This window comes from Danio rerio, chromosome 6 (assembly GCF_049306965.1).
Source record: "Danio rerio strain Tuebingen ecotype United States chromosome 6, GRCz12tu, whole genome shotgun sequence".
Lineage (NCBI taxonomy): Eukaryota > Metazoa > Chordata > Actinopteri > Cypriniformes > Danionidae > Danio > Danio rerio.
In genome coordinates this window covers 19,893,273-19,914,146 of record NC_133181.1, presented here as the reverse complement: position 1 = coordinate 19,914,146, position 20,874 = coordinate 19,893,273, and the positions used below count along the sequence as shown (strand labels likewise).

Below are 20,874 nucleotides of genomic sequence, written 5' to 3'. Positions count from 1 at the left end.
TGTTGGAAGCATCTGTTGAGACAACAATATGACTGGACGCCTGTTCTAGAGGCACACCGGCCTGTAGGAATGAGGGGTCGTTCCAAGGGCTGAGGGCGTGGCGACACAGCGAAGTAACGGAGACTCGGTGTGTGCCCGCGTGCCATGCACGTCCGGGGACTTGATCGTGAAGCCAGTGCTGGAGTGGTCTCATATGGAGTAATCCGAGCGCCGTGACGGCGGCTGCGGATGCCATATGCCCCAGAACCTCTGAAAATATTTCAGTGGTACCACTATTTTACTGTCGAGCTCTCTCAGACAGTTCAGCAACAGCTGAGCGCGTTCTCCCGAGAGGCAAGGAGCAGCTGAGGTGGATGGCTAGGCGGGCGGAGCGGGCTTACGATCTCGGCGATAGATGACATTGCCCATCGCATCCGACTGCTCTCTCACCGCCTTGAGTTCCTGGGTGAACTCACCGAAGGTGTTGCCGAACAGGCCAGCTTGGGATATGGTGAGTCAAGAAAGCGAACTTTGTCGACTTCGCACATATCAGCCAGGTTGAGCCAGAGGTGGCGTTTCTGGACCACTAGTGTGGACTCCCCAACGCACACGCGGCAGACTTAGTGGTCCGAAGAGCATAGTCGGTTGCGGTGCGAAGCTCGTGTAACAAGCCTGGGTTGGACCCACCCTCGTGCAGCTCGGCCAGTGCTTGGTAGCGCTGGTAGGTGGCCATCGCGTGCAAGGCGGAAGCAGCCTGGCCCGCAGCCTTGTAAGCTTTAGCTCTGAGGGAGACAGATAACCTACAGGCTTTGGACGGGAGACGAGGCGGACCCCGCCAAGAAGAGGCATCACGCGGACAATGATTGACCACGATGGTGCGCTCCACCGGCGGGATCGCTTCATACCCCCTGGCAGCTCCACCGTCAAGGGTGGTGAGGGCGGAGGGACACGCAGCACAGGCAGAGAAAGGGTATGAGAGGCTTTGAAGGCTTCACCCTCTGGTCCTTTACGTAGCATCCATCTAGTCGGTCTTTGTCAATGAAAGCCCACCCTCCGATGCCGCGGTGGACGTCTGATCTCCAGTGTCAGCGAGCGTGAGAGCTACTATCTAGTTAGACGGATTACTCCCACCGCCCGAAGCTTGGATGGAGCGCCTGGAGGAGCGGGAGGTCCGCCAACCCGTGGGCGGCGGATTATCTCCCGCTGAGATAATGGTTCGCCCCTTTACAAGGGCTAGCCGCGATCTTAGCTGCGCAACGATCATGGCATCACAATGACGACATGGACCGCCCGCGAGCACCACATTAACATGGACCCCCAAACATGTAACACAGTGATCGTGCCCATCATTCGGAGACAGGAAACCCCCGCATCCAGAAACGCACAGTCGGAGCGCCATCCTGAAAAAGACGTGCTGCACGACTGTGTTGCTCTTTTAGGAAAGATAAGCAACTTATACGCACCGCTCTGGAGGACCAGACCCAAAGAACGCCAGGCAAGGGAGAATCCCAGCTCGACCGTCTGCCGCCGCGTGTACCCACTCTGGATTGGGAGAACACTCGTTCGCTCGAATTCGCTGATGTCAGCAAGAGGAACCTTTATCGACTCAATCAGAAGGCTGTGAAGTCTCTGAAGCGAAAAGGATAGCGTGTGCTTGCTCCACCTGTGCTTAGTGCAGAGATAATTGTCAATGAAGCACACGTGCGCAAGCTTACGCTGCCAATTCATTGGCATTTCATTGGCCCGTTGTATACTCTTTCAGACAATTGGCTTTCTGAAACGAAATCTCCCATTCGTGGATTCTATTTAAATCCACTAATAGCATTGGAGTTCCCCATCCGAAGGGGAACTGGTAACCCTTTGCTTTAAGGGGGTTTTATTAAGACTGTCATTAAACCTTTGTAATCATGACATCATTAATAAATGCGATTTTATGTATGCTTATGACAAATATAATTGAGTGTCATTCAACGTCATTCATTTTATAAGCAAAACTGACAGTATTTGAGATGTTTTTTTATGACAACTTGACATTACCAAGGCAACATAACTTGTCATAAATCTGACATAAACATAATTGTAATGTGGTCGTTAAGGGTGCAACAAAACAGACTTCTCACGGTTCGGTTTGGTTTTCGGTTTTAGGTCATGGTTTTGGTGTGGTTTATTATATATTCTATACTGTATGCACATAATATACAAAATAAATACAATATAGCAAAGTGTCATGAGGGGAGTGTGACCAAGATCCATTGAAACAGAGTGAAGCTACGATCACACTGCACAAAAAAAAAAAAATAAAAATAATTAAAGGGGGATAATAATTCTGACCTCAACATATATGTGTATGATATACAGTTGAAGTCAGAATTATTAGCCCTCCTTTGATTTTTTTTTCTTTTTTAAATATTTCCTAAATGATGTTTAACAGAGCAAGAAAATTTTCACAATATATCTGATAATTTTTTTTTTCTTCTGGAGAAAGTCTTATTTGTTTTATTTCGGCTAGAATAAAAGCAGTTTTTAATTTTTTTAAACTAATTTTAGGGACAAAATTATTAGCCCCTTTAAGCTCATTTTTTTCCACAGTGTACAGAACAAACCATCATTATACAATAACTTGCCTAATTACCCTAACCTGCCTAGTTAACCTAATTAACCTAGTTAAGCCTTTAAATGTCACTTTAGCTGTATAGAAGTGTCTTGAAAAAGATCTAGTAAAATATTGTTTACTGTCATCATGGCAAAGATAAAATAAATCAGTTATTAGAAATGAGTATTTAAAACTATTATGTTTAGAAATGTTTTGAAGAAACCTCTCCGTTAAACAGAAATTGGGGGAAAAATTAAACAGGGGGGCTAATAATTCAGGGGGGCTAATAATTCTGACATCAACAGTATATGTAAATATATGTAATATGTTTGATGTGTTTGGGCTTGGTTTTCGAAAACATGCTACATTTTGCTAGAATAAAACTACACTGAGGCACTTAGGCACTTTAAAATGTTGAGAGCAAGCTGCAATAACCAATCACCGGCACCATGTAGTTGATTACGTGGGAGCAGATTAGACATATGGTATAAGGACCTGTTGGCCTGTGTGCACATAGAGTTTCATGAAAGAATTTTGTATTATATATTTATGTTAATACAGATCTAACTGTAGACTCTTTCATTGACCCCGTACTGAGTGAGGCATTCACAATAGCTGTGATATGGGGCACAAATAGTAATAAACAGTTTTTTAAAACGGAGGTTGGAAAGGGATCTAGTATGCAGGATGATGAAGTCATTGACATAACAGTCATTGCAATAAGACTATCATCAACAGCATTAAAAGATGAGAGACTTGGAGCGGGGAGAGGAGAAGATAAAAGCTCAACATGCAGAGAATTCACATCACAGGCAATAGAGGTGAAAATATTACCAAATTTTGTACCAGTCTAGGAATTCTTTACAAATCTCAACAGAAGCAGAGGTGATTTTTTGGGGAGGTCTAGTCGAATTATTAATTGTTCTTAAGAGAATTCTAGAATTAGAATTGTGACTACAGATGATGCGGGAATAATATTCCCTTTTTGCAACATTCAGAGCATAATGATACTTTGTTTGGTGCTGTTCAAATATTTGATATTGTATTATTAAACCAGATTTGCTATACTTTCGCTCCAATTGCCTGTTTGCAGCTTTCATTTTTCGTAATTCCTGCATAAACCACGGGGATGACCTTTTAAATAAAACCTCTCGGTTTTTCAGAGGAGTGATGTCATCAAGAACAGATTTAAAAACATCCTTACTCAGCTGTGGACATGATAGGTAACCCTTCAAAGTATAGAATTAGCTGGTCAGTGTTGATATCATCAAATTTCCTAAAAACAATAGTTTGTTTGAAAGTGATCTGAGATGGTGCGGTGTACAGATCAAACGTAATATGTTTGTGGTCACTGAATGGCACTGTAATCGCTTTGGTTGGTTGGATTTTTACTCCAGAAGTGCATACCAAGTCTAGTGTGTGTTAAATTAAAAAAATTAATTAAAACACTCAAGTATGTCCAATAAACATGAGGCTTGAGTGCAATCAGCAGTCTCTACATGAACATTTAAGCCAACAGTTAAAAGGAAAGCTGGGCAGAGTGCACTAGTAAATGTCAAAAGGTCTGTAAATTCGGAAAAGAAACCCGGATAGGGTTTTGGAGGTCGATAGATGCTTAAAATGAGAACAGATGAACTACCAGTCAATTTGAACGCCAGATATTTAAAAGTTGTAAAACGAGGCAATGTTACCTCAATTACAGTCACGTCAGAACACTAAATGACTGCTAAGCCACCACCTCTGCCGGTGGAGCGAGGACGCTCTTAATATGTGTAGCTTGGCAGAGCGCACAAATTTAGGTTAAAGTTGTCAGGGTTGGTGATGGGAAATGGGGAAAAAGGGGCCAGGACTCAAATGCAGGGAAATGGGATTTTATTAAATAATAAAAATAAAATAAAATGCAAAATTTACTACCCCGAGGGGGAAAACATTAACAAAACAAATACATACACATACAAACAGGACTGGGCAGACTGGCAAGGATGAGGACTGGAAACACAACAGGACTAGACTTCAAACGACGAAATGTGATGACGAACTGGCACAGGACAGCAAATGTGAGGGGTATATAAACTGTATAAAATTAACACACAAACAGGTGAACACAATTAACTAATAATGGGTTAACAAGGAGGGTGGGACAAGACAATAGACGGGAGAGCGCATGATACAGAGAGACAACACAAGCCATGCGCTCACTAACAGGACAAGAACATGCAGCCAATGAGAGAACTCATTAACTGCATGTTCATGACAACAAACACAACACTGAAGCACACGACAAAAGCACGTGACCACAATGTAAACACCGAGCCACGTGCTTTGACAAGAGACGCAAGACACGAGCACACGATAGATAAACACCTTACCGTGCGCTCACACATAAGCAATGCGCATGCTTCATCTCAGCGCCAACCAAAACTGAAACCAACTAGACGGAGGGGCTGAGAATAAAGCAGCGCGCTGCTGACAGAACAAACACAAACACTAGTACAAGAGCGCGCGCGTCTGAGGGATGCAGAGCGTGCGCGGCCACATGAAGCGGCAGCACGCACACTCTGCGTACACCCATGACGGCGCGCGCGCACACAGAGACAGAAACAGGACCAGGCATGAGTAGTGTCAGAGCTCTGCCACCAAAACAAGAATTTACAAGATCAAAGTGGCAGAACCCTGACAAAAGTAGTCATTTGTCTGATGCCAAGTTTCACAAATACACAGAAAATCCAGATTATTGCCCACTAAAAGCTGTTTAGTTGTTTATAGAATGAGTGTTTAAATGAGCAAACCTGACCATGTTTAGTTAAACTCCACTGGAAGACTTTTGAAGAGGTACAAGATTCATCGGGCAACATCGTGATGAAGAGCAAGGACGAACCACTCGCCTTTGAGTTCATACCATGTTTATCGCGCCGGTCCGATTAACCATAAGACTCCGGCGAGAGCCCCGATGAGTGTACCTAGAGTGCTGTAAGAGTTGTAGCGAGCGAAGCGTATGCATCATATCTGTAGCAGGAGTCATGGTGTGATTAAGTTGACAGAGATCCGTTCCTGAATAAGTGATCATGATGAAGTCCGAGTGACCATGATAGGCCTTGTCAGGTACTCCAATAAAAACCAGAAAGATTAAAACAAAGTATCTTAGCCGCATGCTAGCCACCAGGACGTGCCTCACAGGTCACAATAATAAACCAGGCACCTGCGGCAAAACTTAGCTCCGGTTTCTTTAAAAAAAGATGCAGTATGGTGTGTAAAACAGCATTAAAAAGGGTGCATCTAAAAACACTTAGATTAACCATTAAACTTGCAAAATTCTGGTGGAGAAGTGGCAGCCAAGTTGCGCCAACGTCCACTCACACCACCGATCACTCAAACCTAAATTTGGGCAGGTCCACACACGAGGAACTAACTACAAAAGCAGAATAAGTGCATGCATCTTGAGGTGAGAAAGAAATGGTGCAGCAAGACTGACAAAAAGCCAACTCCTGTTATTAACAAATGCATGGCAAGATACTGTCACCATTCTGAGACTGTAGAATCTAGTGAATGTGTTAAAGTAGGTGTTGCCCAACCCACAGCTCCACAGATGCCTGTTAAAAAGCCACTGTTTGCTAATGCCCAGATTGTGATTTGAATGTGTGAACACTGATTTACAAGACGGGTTCTACCTCTTCTGACTGTGGTGCTGCTTGCAGTATCAATACTTGATCTTAAAAAAGTTTGGTGTGATCATAGGGTACATGCATGGGCTGGAGTCTCAAGACAATGTGGAACGAAGATGGTCTAAATTCAAACCGTTTTGACCACAAAGGGTTCTGGCCGCATATCCAATGGTGCATGCTTGTGTTGCACACAGCTTTGCACCCAACCTATTCTGGAGGCATCTGTCATTACAATAATATGTCTGGACACTTGGTCTGAGGGCACTCCTGCCAATAGAAAGGGAATGAATGTACAATGACACAAGGGAGTGTTGGTCAGTCTGTGTGAGCCATGGTGACCATCTTAGGTCTCAACTGTGCAGCTAGTGCTAAAGCAGTCTATGAAGCAATACGAATGGTTTGTCCTTGGCTGCAGCCATCTGCCCCAAGAGCCTCTGAAAATGTTTAATTGGAACTGCTGTTTTCCATCTGCTTCAAGTGTTGTCATGTTAAGGGTTTAGAGATGCTCACATGCAGTACCTTGACTATAACAAGTGTTTGTTGAGATACTTTTGCCTTTCTAAGGGCTTTTGGGCTGACCTTTTGCATCAAGGTAATTTTTGTCCTCATAACTGTCACGCACTTGATATTTGACTTTTTTAAACCAGTAGTCAGACATAATAACATTGTCAGCCTGGGCCAGCTGTCTGGCTTCAATAACATGACACATTAAATCAAGTCACATGGCACATTTGGCTCTATTTTAACGGTCTAGCCGCAAAGTCTAAATCGCATGACGCAAAAGCATTAAGAGCATGTCCGAATTTACTTTTGCTATTTTAAGGATGGAAAAATATGATTTGCGCCGCGGCACATGGTCTAACAATGGTTGAGCTTAATGTTATGGGTGTGTTTTGAGCGCAATGTGCATTAAACCAATCAGAGTCTCATCTCACATTCCCTTTAAGAGTCAGTTGTGCCGCACCATGGTGCATATTGCCATTTTATGGTAGACTTTGTGAGTGGAAAAACTGAACACTTCACTAGCAAAAAAACAGTTAAACAGACGAGGATAAAGAATGAGCCTCCTCCATTCAGCCTCTTTACTTTCTTTTTACTTTACTTTTACTCTTTACTTTCATGTAGTAAGGAAATGGTGGAAACTCACTCCACTGAAGACATCCATTAGCCTACATATTTAATTTCATTTGTTATTCTTTCAAAACTATTTCTAAATTCAGTTCTAATTTCCATAAAACAAACAAAAGAACATTAATAACAAAGTGTGGTCAACAAAGTGTGTGAGATATCCAAACAGATGTCCTATGCTTATGGCTGATAGTGATCCATACGCAGAGTTTTCCCGTTGGACCGGTCTGCTTTTTGGCCGTGAGGGCTGGTTTTCCTAGCTGCCTGGGCAGGTAGGATTTTCATTGAGTGAATATAAGAATTCAAATAATTAATATTATTATTAATGAATATTACACCTGCTCAATGAAAAATGCTGTAGGACAATTAATTAAATCAGTTGGTTCACTACATTAATAAATCTGACTTATAAATGTTCTCAATTTATAAAACAGCTGTTTCCTTAAACAAGACAACAGCACTTGGAGGCGGTCAAGCACAAAACTGTCTTGCGAGCGCACATTAAAGAAGATGCCCAGAGGCGATATGAATGTGGAGCTGCTTATTGCTCTGGTGAACAATAATCATTTCTTCATTGCTAGTGCTGGTGCTGGAGCTAATGTCAAGGAGGGATTTTGCATACTCTGCTCGACGCCAGTGTAAATTGGGTTTGAATCCGGAAAATCGTCTCGTAAAACGCTAACAATAAACGCAAATAAAAAGCGTCCCGGTTTGTACGAGCCTTAAGGCTTGAAACTCCAGGGCTGAAAAGAAGTCCCACTCCGGTCCTGTGCATGTCTCCAGTACCCGACAGATGGAGAAATCTAAACTTGTTTTTATTAAAACAAATATAAATATGCATATAATAAATAATACTGCTAATAAATAATAATAATTATAATAATAACATTATTTAAATACAAAAAAAAAAAGCCCCCCAACAGGAAGAAGGCATGGAGGTAGTGATTTTTATATCTATGTAGTAAATAAAAAATTTTGAAACATTTTGATCCTTTATTTTTTTCATATGCAAATGTATTTTTGTATTGATGCACAACCCTTGACTATTAAGCAATGTGTATAAGCATATGAAATTGAATAGACGCATAAATAACATACTCTGCTGTGGACTTTAGACCGTTCGAGGTTACAGAAGTAACCCTTCGTTCCCCGAGGAAGGGAACGGAAGTGCTATACAGTGTATTTGATTTTGAAAATCCACGTATGGGAGGTTTCGGTTCAGAAGCCGCTTGTCTGAAAGAGTATTGAACGGGCCAATGAATGCAATGAATTGGCAGCGTAAGCTTGCACAGGTGTGCTTCATTGCCAATTATCCCAGCATATAAGCACACCTGGAGCGAGCAAACGCCATCCTTTTAAGCTGAAGAGACTTTTAACAGCTAAGGGACAGTCATTATGGCGACGGAGTATAGCACTTCCGTTCCCCTCCTCGGGGAACGAAGGGTTACTTCTGTAACCTCAAACGTTCCCCTTCGGTTGGGGAACTTCAGTGCTATACAGTGAATTTGATTTTGAAAATCCACGTATGGGAGAACTATGAAAAGCGCCATAATGACTGCACCTTACCAACGCCCCCAATGAGGGGATAGTCTAGCAAGCGTGACGCACCCACATCATAGAGAGGCGCGGTCCTCCAACGTGTCCCTGGCCCTAATTTATCTTACTTCAACAGAAGTTTTACGGATTTAGATATATTTTTTGGGAGGTCGTGAACGTCTAGATAATTCTAGGAAATACGACAGTACGTTGGGAAGCGTGCAATCCCGATAGGGAGGACGCTGCGGAGGCCATCCGCTACCCAAGGGGGGAATAGATGGCAGAATTTACATATGGACTAGCCCTAAGAAGAGGGAAGACACGGGTCCACCAAGGGGGGGACTTAACCATGTATAAGCATATGGGATCGCCTAGTGGGGATCACGCATAGCAGGCACCTATACCCAAAACGCGGGCTGACCAGCGGGCAGACCAACAACGTAGTGGGCCAGCAGGTGACTGTCAGTGCTGGGGGCCACGGAGGAATCTGCAGGGCTCACCAGACGGGGAACTTTACTGACAGATAAAAAGGCACACGTACCTCCGTGTTAGAGAGAATGGCGCAGCAAGCGTGTTTCAACACCCTACCAAGTTGTTTCCTCAATCACCAAAGGGTTACCTAAAACCTTGAGGAAACCGGCTCCACTCGCAGATTGTAAAACCTTGCAAATGTGTTGGGTGTCGTCCAGCCCGCAGCTCTACAGATGTCTGTTAAAGAGGCGCCGTGTGCGTGCGCCCGAGAGGATGCGAAGCTCCGAGTGGAGTGCGCACACACTCTCGGGGGATGCCGCTCACCTCGGCTCTGATAAGCGAGAGAATGGCATCCACAATCCAGTGGGAAAACTTAATTTCGATACGGCACTTCCCTGCTGCCGACCGCCATAACAGACGAAGAGCTGCTCAGATGATCTAAACTCTAAGTGCGGTCTGGATAATACGCAAGACGCGAACTGGACAATAAAGAAAGGGCTGGGTCTGCCTCCTCCGGGGGCAGCGCTTGCAGGCTCACTACCTGGTATTAAAACGGAGTGGTAGGAACCTTGGGCACATATAGCATGGGGGGGTCTCAGGACGTGAGAGAAAGCCAGCCCAATTACAGGCACGAGTCACTGACCGAAAAAATGCCTCCGGGTCCTCGACCCTCTAATCGATATCAACGCGACCAGCAGAGCTGTCTTCAGGGACAGAAAGATACTGAGTCGAGAATCGAAGGGATCTACGGCTCGTGTAACAAGGGCGAGATCCTAAGAGGGCATGAGATGGGGCGGGGTGGATTAATTCACCTAGCGCCCCTGAGGGACCGGATGATGAGGTTATGCGTTCCCACGGTGCTGCCAGCCACCGCGTCATGACAGCGAAGATGGCAGCCACGTAACCTTGAGTGTGGAGGGCGACAGCCTGCTCTTCAGCTTCTCTCGGCGTAAAGAAAGCACAATGCTGATTTGGCAAATTACGGGGGTCTTCTCTGCGAGAGATGCACCATTCAGTGAATAGACTCTACTTCAGGGCATAGGCGCGCTCGGGGAGGGGGCACTAGCCCGAGTGACGGTAATAGCCACCGCAATCGGAGGTTACCTAAGTCTTCCTCGCGTCTAAGGACCTCCAAAGATCGGCGAGGGTGCCAGATGGTGCCCTGTCCCTGAGAGAGTAGGTGCTCTCTCGAAGGAAACTGCCAGGGGAGGGCCATCGCGAGGAGGGAGAGCTCTGACATCCAGGTCCGAGCCAGAGGGGCACAACCAGCAACCTGTTCCTCGTCCTCCCTGACCTTGCACAGTAACTGCGTGAGCAGGCTCACTGGGGGAAACGCGTATTTGCGCATGCCCCGAGGCCAGCTGTAAGCCAGTGCATCTGTGCCGAGAGCACTCGGTCAGGGAAAAGAACAACTGGCAATGAGCGATCTCGGGGGAAGCAACAGATTGATCTGGGCTTCCCCGAATTGCGCCCATATCAGCTGAACAGACTCGGGGTGGAGTCTCCATTCTCCAGGACGTAAGGCTGCCGTGAGAGCACATCGGCTGCACGGTTGAGCTTGCCTGAATATGAATGGCGTGCAGCGATTTCAGCTGCATGACTCCTGAGGAGCAGATGGCGGGTGAGCTGAGACATGCGGCGAGATCGCATACCCCCCATACGGTTGATATTCGCCGCCACCGCCGTACTGTCCGTCCTGACCAGCATGTGTTGCCGCTCTAGCACCGGAAAAAGACGGTGGAGAGCGAGGAACATTGCCAACAGCTCCAGGCGATATGCCAATGCAACTGGGTACCTTTCCAGGTCCGCAGCCGCATGCCCACAATGTTCAGCCCCCCAGCCTGTGTTGGAAGCATCTGTTGAAACGACAACAAGAATGGACGTCTGTCCTAGAGGCACTCAGGCCTGTAGGAACGAGGGGTCGCTCCAAGGGCTGAGGGCGCGGCGACACAGCGCAGTAACAGAGACTCGGTGTGCGCGCGCGTGCCATGCACGTCTGTGGACTCGATCGTGAGGCCAGTGCTGATGTGGTCTCATATAGAGTAATCCGAGCGGTGTGAAGCGGCTGCGGATGCCATATGCCCCAGGAGCCTCTGAAATAGTTTCAGTGGGACCACTATTTTACTGTCGAGCTCTCTCAGATAGTACAGCATCAGCTGAGTGCGTTCTCCGGAGAGGCGCGCTGCCATGGTGACCGAGTCCAGATCCTCTGCACGTGGGCGAGTTTGCTCTTTTCTCGGTTGACCTGATACCCCAACAGGTGGAAGTTCCGGAGCACTTTGTCTCTGTGCATAATCAATTGCTCCGAGAGTGGGCAAAAATCATCCAGTCGTCAAGAAAATTGAGTATGTGGATGCCCGCGAGCTGAAGGGGCGTTAAGGCACCCTCCGCGGGTTTGGTGAGGACCCGCGGAGACAGAGAGAGCCCGAAGGGGAGGGTTTTGTATTGCCAAGCTCGACCTTCAAACACAAACCGCAGAAACTGACGGTGGCGAGGAAGAGTGGAGACATGGAAATTCGTGTCCATCAGGTCTAATGCTGCAGACCAACCCAGAGGACGAACGCACCGGAGGATGCGCTTCTGCGTGAGCATTCTGAATGGCAGCTTGTGCAGACAGCGGTTGAAAACGCGCAGATCTAGGATTGGCGGTCACCGCTCTTTTGGGCACGATGAAGTGTGGGCTGTAAAACCCGCTCTCCATCTCGGCTGGAGGGAGCGGCTCGATTGCATCCTTCGCCAGGAGGACAGCAATCTCCTCTCGCAAGACAGGGGTAGACAGGGGGCTGACCCTGGTGAATACACACCCGTGACTTGGGGGGCCGTTTCGCGAAACTGAATCGCATAGCCGAGTCTGATTGTGCGTATGAGCCACCGCGAAGAGCTGGCCCACGCTAACCAGCAAGGCAGAGCTCTCTCTAATGGACTCATCCCTACAATCGCTGACGTACCAGCAGTGGGGCAGCGCGGAGTGGGTGTGCTGAACCGGGAAGCGCGCGGGTCCCACGGAAGAGCTGGAGGTAAGGGATTTGCTCTCAATCCGCTCCCGAGCTTCGGTGGGGGGGCTCGAGAGGTGGGAGAAAGAAGACCATCCTCCCAACGCTCGTGAGCCACTGGCGAAACGCACCGAATCTGCAAGCTAGAAAGCATAGCGTCCCAGACTGGCAGATTTCGGGCTGTCACATCCGGGGAAGTGGAAAAGTGCTCTTTCATGATGTTTTCATGGCAGTAAAAAGTGCCGTTGGAAATGGGGCCCCGCCCTCCAGCGGGGAAAGAGCAAGTTCCCTCTTCTCCAGATGGCCTGTCCCAGGGATGCTTCGCGGTCCGTTGCCGGACTTAGCGGCGTTCTGGGCAGGGGGGCTGCCTGCTTCCGAGGTGCTCAACACGCTCGCTTCGACAGAGGGGAAGTCAAGAAAGCGGACTTTGTCGACTTTGTGCATATCAGCTGGGGGTGGCGCTCCTGGATCACTAGTGTGGACATCGTCCTCCCCAATGCACACGCAGCGGACTTAGTAGTCCGAAGAGCTAAGTCGGCGAGGGTGCGAAGCTCATAAGCCTGGATTGGACCCACCCTCGTGCAGCTCGGCCAGCGCCTGCGCTTGGTAGCGCTGGTAGGTGGCTATCGCATGCAGGGCGGAAGCAGCCTGGACCGCAGCCTTGTAAGCTCTAGCTCCGAGGGAGGCAGATAACTTACAGGCTTTGGATGGAAGACGAGGCGGACCCCGCCGAGAAGAGGCGCCGCGCGGATTAACTGCCATCGCGCACTCAACCTGAGGAATCGCCACATACCCCCTGGCCGTTCCACCGTCAAGAGTGGTGAGGGTGGAGGGACACGCAGCACGAGCAGAAAAAAGTGCCCTTCAAGACCGCGTGAGCCTACTGTGCACCTCTGGGAAGAAGGGGACGCCCCTCTAGTCGGTCCGGCCGCGGAGCTGGGGGATAAACCATCTCCAACCCACGGCCGAAGCAGCCCGGGAAAGTTTCAGGATCCGTTTTGACAGCGCTCACCTGCCCGGAAGGGGCGAGCGGGTCTGGATCATCATCGGTCAATGAAAGCCCACCCTCCGATGCCGCGGTGGACAACTGGACGTCTGTCATCGAGTGTAAGGGCTACCATCTGTTAGACGGATCGCTTCCCCCGCCCGAAGCTTGGATGGAGCGCTTGGAGGAGCGGGAGGTCCGCGAGCCCGTGGGCGACAGATTATCTCTCCCTGAATCCCTCAGATCTGCCCGAGTGCTCGCTGCAGAGCAGGGGACAACTGGGGTGGTTTGCCCTTTTGCAAAGGCTAGCCGCGATCTTTACTGCGCAACAGTCATGGCATCGCAATGACGACATGAACTACCCGCGAGCAGCGCATTAACATGCTGGACCCCCCAGGCATGCAAGCAGTGCCCGTGCTCATCATCCGAGGACAGGAAACCACCGCATCCAGAAACGCTCAGTCGGAGCACCGTCCTGAGGACGTGCTGCACGACTGTGTTGCTCTCTTTGTGAAGTTGCAACTTTATGCGCACTGCTCTGGAGGACCGGACCCAAAGAACGCCAGGCAAGGGAGAAACCCAGCTCGACCGTCTGCCGCTGCGTGTACACACTCTGGACCGGGAGAATGCTCTCGTTCGCTCTGAATCGCTGGATCACAGCAAGAGGAACCCTCATTGACTCGATCGAAGTCTCTGAAGCGAAAAGGATGCCGTTTGCTCGCTCCAGGTGTGCTTATATGCTGGGATAATTGGCAATGAAGCACACCTGTGCAAGCTTACGCTGCCAATTCATTGCATTCATTGGCCCGTTCAATACTCTTTCAGACAAGCGGCTTCTGAACCGAAACCTCCCATACGTGGATTTTCAAAATCAAATCCACTGTATAGCACTGAAGTTCCCCAACCGAAGGGGAACAGCTTTTACTTGGCCAACAGTGCAGTCTATATCAGTTTCTCCGAATAGCAACATGCCAGCAATGTGCCCTAACACATCTAGCACACCCTTGAGTCTACAAAGTGGCACAAATGGACTTGCTATTTTAAACAATGTGGTGCAAAACGTGAAAATCAGGGTTGTGCCGGTCTGAAAATAGCAACAAATCATGGCAAACACGTCTTGTGCCTTATTGCACTGGGTGTATGACAGGGCCCATTGTCAGTCAAGTCATTTAAATTATCTGTCCTCCCATTATTTGGTTTGGTCTTCAGAATAGTAATAAAATGGATGGCAATCAAATCAAAACTTTTAATTATAAGCTTGCCCCCTTAACTTCCAGTGTTCTTAACCTGTCTCCTTGGACTGTTTCCACCTTTTCATATTCCACTTCTTCTGCAGATTGGGGATGGTCATGGGACTTAATCACTTTTTCTGTCATTGTTTGATTTTGTTTTAAATGAAAATTCCTTTTCATTTTGTGTTTCAGCCCTTTGTCACCTGATCCTGACAATTTGGGAGTATTTTTAAATTGCATAAGTGGGATTTAGTGATGTCAGCAAATGAGAGCCAGTGTCAGTATTCACAAATATGCAAAGATAAGTGTAAGGTTTACCTCAGTAAGCAGGAAGGAGACTGCAGCAAAAGCAAAAGACCATCCATATTTATAACTGAAATAAGCTTCATTTGTTTTGGTTCTGTTCAGCATCTCATCATTAATGCTGGATATATACAGAACCAGACCAACCACGAGGGACAGACCTGTATCAGACATAAAATAAATATTAGCCAGAGAAAACAAAGAAGGGAGAGAGTTAAAGTGGAAAATACATACAGTTAAAGTCAGAATTATTAGCCCCCCTTTTGAATTTTAAAAAAAATATATTTCTTAAACTATGTTTAACAGAGCAAGGACATTTTTCACAGCATATCTGATAATATTTTTTCTTCTGTTGTTTTTTCAGCTAGAATAAAGCAGTTATTAATTTTTTAGACACCATTTTAAGGACAAAATTATCAGCCTCTTTAAGCTATTTTTTCCCGACTGTCTACAGAACAAGCTATCATTATATTATCAGCCTCTTTAAGCTATTTTTTCCCGACTGTCTACTAGGGATGTAACGGTATCAGAATTTCACGGTACGGTAATACCTCGGTATGAATGTCACGGTACGGTATTTATTGAATCATTTACAGGAAAAAAAAAAATTTTGAAAATACTCCAAAAAAGTGCCAAAAGTGTCAATGACATACAAATTAGCCATCTATCTGTAAGCTTTGAAACAGGAACTTCAATTTTAATAACAAAAAATTATTAAACCATGTAAAAAAAATAAAGTTTCAATTTAGTATTGTTAAAAACTCATCACATTTAACATTTAATCACTCACTTAGATAGAGATGGGTTTAAAGGAAAATTATCATATAACTATAATCTGGTAAAAGCTGGTATCTCTGGGTATTTACAATGTCCTCTGCAACAGAAAAAACCCCTCTCATTTGGGACTGAGGTTTCTGGGACAGAGAGATATGACTTGGCCCATGTTGACAGCAGTGGGGTAACGTTGTGCATTGTCTTTCCCCCACTTGAGAGGACAAACCATGAGTGAGATAGAGATCTCTTTGCGGTACAAGTCAATGTCTGCATCAATCTGAACAGTGTGCTGTGTTTCTGCAGTCCCCATGACTGTTATTAGTCGTATTCCCCAACTTGCAGGCACGTGCACACATAGGGCTCAACCTGTGCAGTGTACATGCCCTTTTTAGTCTTGGATAGAAAATGCCCTTCCAAAACGATCAAAAGTGCCCCCGCGACGCGACACAACCTCCGTCCAGTCCAGCCCTTCAGTAGGCGCGCGATAACACCTCTCTTGAGTATGCACGCTCAACCCCCCCTCGGCGCTTTACAATACGCGCGCCACAACACAGCTGATCAGAACGCGCGCGACAGCACCGCTATTCAGCACGCGCGCGGCGACAACACCCGTTTTAGGTTCGATCATTTCCATCTTTTTTTCATCTCCGCTACTAGCAGCACACTCCATTTCCGCATTACTGGATCTGTAGCGACAACAGACCGCAAAGGATTATGGCCACGCCGGGGCTGATGGGAAATGAAGTTTCAGCTACCTCCCGTTCGCTTCATTCGCCTGGGCAAATTTTCTCAGAAGACCTATAGTTTTACCGAGTCATGCGACTTCGGTAATATCGAAAAAATTTAATATTGCGGTATGACGGTATTTACAATACCGTTACATCCCTACTGTCTACAGAACAAGCTATCATTATACAATAACTTGCCTAATTACCATAACCTGCCTAGTTAACCTAATTAACCTAGTTAAGCCTTTAAATGTCACTTCAAGCTTTATAGAAGTGTCTTGAAAAATATCTAGTCAAATATTATTTACTCTTATCATGGCAAAGATAAAATAAATCAGTTATTAGAAATGAGTTATTAAAACTATTATGTTTAGAAATATGTTGAAAAAATCTCCTCTCTGTTAATCAGAAATTAGGGAAAAAAATAAACGGGGTCTGATAATTCTGACATCAACTGTATATTCACAAAATGTTTTAAAATGGTTAACATTTCAGTTTTTAGCATTTACGTATTATAGTAAATTATTTAATTATGTTTATTTTGTACTCTGAAAGATATCATAAAGCAGGGGTAACTACATTTGGTCCTTGAGGGCCGGTGTCCTGCATAGTTTAGTTCCAACCTCAGATAGACACACCTGAAACTATTTAAGCTCTTTCTATTATAAATATACAGGACACCGGACCTCCAGGACCGAGTTTGGGCGACCCTGCTATATAACCATTTCATTCCTACAAGATGTATATACTGAAACATGTGAGCTCTTAAACTCACACATTTTATTGATTTAAACAAACACCTACCTGACAGGATAAAGAAGATTCCAGAGATGAAGGCTAGAATAGTGCGTTGAGGGCGAATATGTCCAATATTACTCAGCACAAATCCAATGAACATGAAGAATAGACTGACCAATGGGAAAGGAGTAGCGGAACGGATCATTTCTGAAAACAAATCCAAACAAATCATTTATTTTGATGGATTCCTGATCATTCAATAACCACTTTAAAATGTGTAATCCCACATGCGAACAAAATTAAAAATGTCAGATTTACGATAGTTTTGTTTTCTCTTGCAAAATTCACTTCAATTGTCTTTTTAGAGAGATGCACAAAAGTAGGTAAATTAATAATTTAATTTGATGGGATTATATTTTATCTAGTCAGCATATTATTATTGCAAAACACATTTTGTCAAATGATCAGGAGACTGCTGTTGAGCTTATTACACAGTTCAACAAATAAATATCTGGAAATATTGGTTTAAGTTTTCAGTGCATCTTATTATTTTACCTCATTTTACTTTATGGCCTCCACTTAAAACAGTGTACATGTAAAAAATTACGAAGCTATTGGCTAGCACCAAGACAAATGCTGGAATGTTGCTGTATAATAATAAAAAGACATTTGATGGCGCCAGTTTTGTTTGGTTTGAGGAAAAATAAGCATGCCTCTTGACAAAATGATGCCGGCAGCATTTATATATTTATGTATAGTCTCCAATTTGTTCATTAAACATATATACAGCTTATATTGAACAGATCAATGCAAGCAATAAATTGGCTGTTAGGATTAATAAAATGTTAATGATTTTGAGAGGCTAATTAAGTAATAAACAGCAGCTTCTCTATACATAAATGTGTTATATTTTTTACCCAAAAAAAAAAAACTGATGAAATGCCAGCTTCACTGTTAACAACACTATACAGTACACAACAATAGTTAGCTAATCATAAAAGTTTAGCAACTATAGTGAGCTAATCATTTTTCATTGGACCAAGTGAAAAAAATCACTAGGTCCAAGGCCCAGAGATGCTTATGAAGCATTAACACCCAGAGGGGATAAACCTCATGTGGCTGACACTTTATACATCAATTGCTATTCCTTCCCCACTCTACACTGGCAACAAACAAAACAGTATCCTGAGGACAAAAAAAAAAAAAAAAAGCTGATGACATGTAATGCAGACAGACTTTTATTTGTACAGCCACTCTGTTACGTCACAGGACTGCTGTCTGCCACTAGAATTGGGTTTGTTATTATGCATGCTCCAGACACTGGTCACACTGGGACATGGCAAAACCCAGATGGAGTGTCGACATTCCTATTAAAGAGATTTTCCTTTTTGTATCTATATTGAAAAAATAGCTTTCTAAATTAGTTTTACTTTATTAACCTAAAATGTTTCACATTTCTGAATTAATTTCATTCATTCGTTTTCTTTTAGTCTCTTTATTAATCCGGACTCACCACAGCAGAATAAACGGCTGACATATCCAGTATGTTTTACGCAGCGGATGTCCTTTTAGCTGCAACCCATCTCTGGGAAACATCCATAAACTATCATTCACACTCATACACTACGGACAATTTAACCTACCCAATTCACCTGTACCGCATGTCTTTGGACTGTGGGGGAAACCGGAGCACCCAGAGATAACCCACGATAATGCAAGGAGAACATGCAAACTCTACACAGAAACGCCAACTGACCTAGCCGAGGCTCGAATCAGCGACTTTCTTGCTGTGAGGCGACAGCACTACCTACTGCAGCACTGCGTCGCCCCTCTGAATTAATTTATCAATTAAAAACGGCTCTCTTTTAGCATTAATTTAGTGTACTAGAATGTTCTGCATTTTATTTTGGCTCTTGTGCCCCGCTTTTAAAAGATTTAGAAATTATTTTGCATGTGAAATGAGTATGACTGAGTAAACAATTGAATGAATGTATGTATGCAATAAGATAATGATTGCTGGTACTCTGACATTTTCAGTTGTTTAGAGGCCTCTGACACGGTGACACACATAGGTAAATCAAGTCAAACAACTAATGGTCACATTTTTATATTGCATATTATGCGTTTATACATTTTTTATTATACTGAGACAGAATGAACTGAGTCAGCCTAAATCCTAAACTGTTTAAACAAACTACCTACAAGTTACAGTATTCTGAAAAGTAAGTTTAAGTAGTTAATAATTAAACTATTTCTATTTAAATTAATTGACAACATTTTTGGAGTACTTTAATTTTTTTAAATTGTTACTTAATTAATTAGAAAACTATTCAAACTATGATCATTTCAGCAATATTACCCATTAAACACTTGTGTAGTTGTGTCTGTTTTTAAGGTTAATTGACATTGCAAACCAAACAGATCAATATATCAGATTTAAGTAGAGAACTTAAAACCTTAAAACCTTAAAGCATGTTTAAACTATATTTCATAGTGCAATGCATGTACTGCAGAAATAATTATTACATTATTGTAGCAAAAGCATATAAACATTTACAAAAAAAAGAGATGGAAACTGTCACTCACTCAGAACGCTGGCTGTAGACTCTGATGTCATCTGAACATTCATGGGCATCACATATTCTATGGTGAAGCAGCGTCCCTTTTCATCTCCTAAAAAAGAAATAAAGAATTCAGGAAAGACAGCAAAAAAATTATATTATCACACTCATCATGACATTTTACAATTTTTACTAAATTTTTTTAAACAAAAGAAGAGAACATAGAATACGCAGTAAAAACAACTAATGAAAATATTAAAAGTTGTTATTAAATAATACAAAGACAGAAATGGTGTGTTTGTATTATCTATTTAATACTGTTAATCATAGTTTATTTGATACTATCAATAGGACTATTAATAGAATTATTTAATTACAGTCAGCATGTCTGCTGAATCGAATGGTTTAAAGGTTTGTAGGTCAAAGATTTTGCTTTGTAACATTTTTAGAAACAAGGTCACTCAATAACCATTTAGACCTGTATGGATGTGGCCTCGGTGCAAAATGCTGTTATATAATCCATTAAGAACAGAAACTGTTTGTTTGTATGATCTAATGAATAAAACAAACTTCAAAATGGCAAGAAGAATATTCACTGTTTTTGCAATAACAATACGCTAGTGTTTAAAAGTTTGGGCTTGGTCAATTTTGTCAATATTTTTTAAAGAATTATTTTATGCTCCCACGACTGCATTAATGGACAAAATAATAACTGAATTAAATAATTAATGTTTTCTTTTGTATTTTAATATAACAATGCATTCATGGAATTGCAAAGCTGTTTTATTAAAAGTTTATTTTTGAGTGTGTGCCTTTCTATTATAAAAAGAGAAAAGAGGACGATACCTGATTTACCAGTTGGTAACACTGTCCCCGAAGCTGGTGACTCTAAACAAAAAAAAAGAAACTGAAATCACTTGTTTTTATATATCTCCATGGTATCATTACTGACGTGTTCAGCATGCTATTTGTGATGTAAGGTCAAAGTAGGGTGCAGTGGAAAGAGGTAAAAGATCTGCATGGGAAATCTGTACCGTGTTGAAACAGGATGTTATAACTGGCCAAAAAATATGACTTATGATTTTGACCACAGTAAACAATAGTGAAAATATATATATGTATAATACCATTTATCTTCTGTAAGGTTTACAAAGCATGACTTACAACAAATTGAATGCAGAATGTTTACTG

The 20,874-nt window shown here is 43.8% G+C and overlaps 1 protein-coding gene across 1 annotated transcript in view; it reads right to left on the bottom strand.

Annotated features, from left to right (window-relative positions):
• Positions 1 to 20,874, bottom strand: part of cacng5a (calcium channel, voltage-dependent, gamma subunit 5a) — a 63,241-nt gene that overhangs the window by 3,944 nt on the left and 38,423 nt on the right. The window contains 4 exon segments of the mRNA NM_001326562.1: positions 14,898 to 15,043; positions 17,189 to 17,329; positions 19,709 to 19,795; positions 20,530 to 20,571. Coding sequence (NP_001313491.1) covers positions 14,898 to 15,043; positions 17,189 to 17,329; positions 19,709 to 19,795; positions 20,530 to 20,571 — 416 coding nt within the window.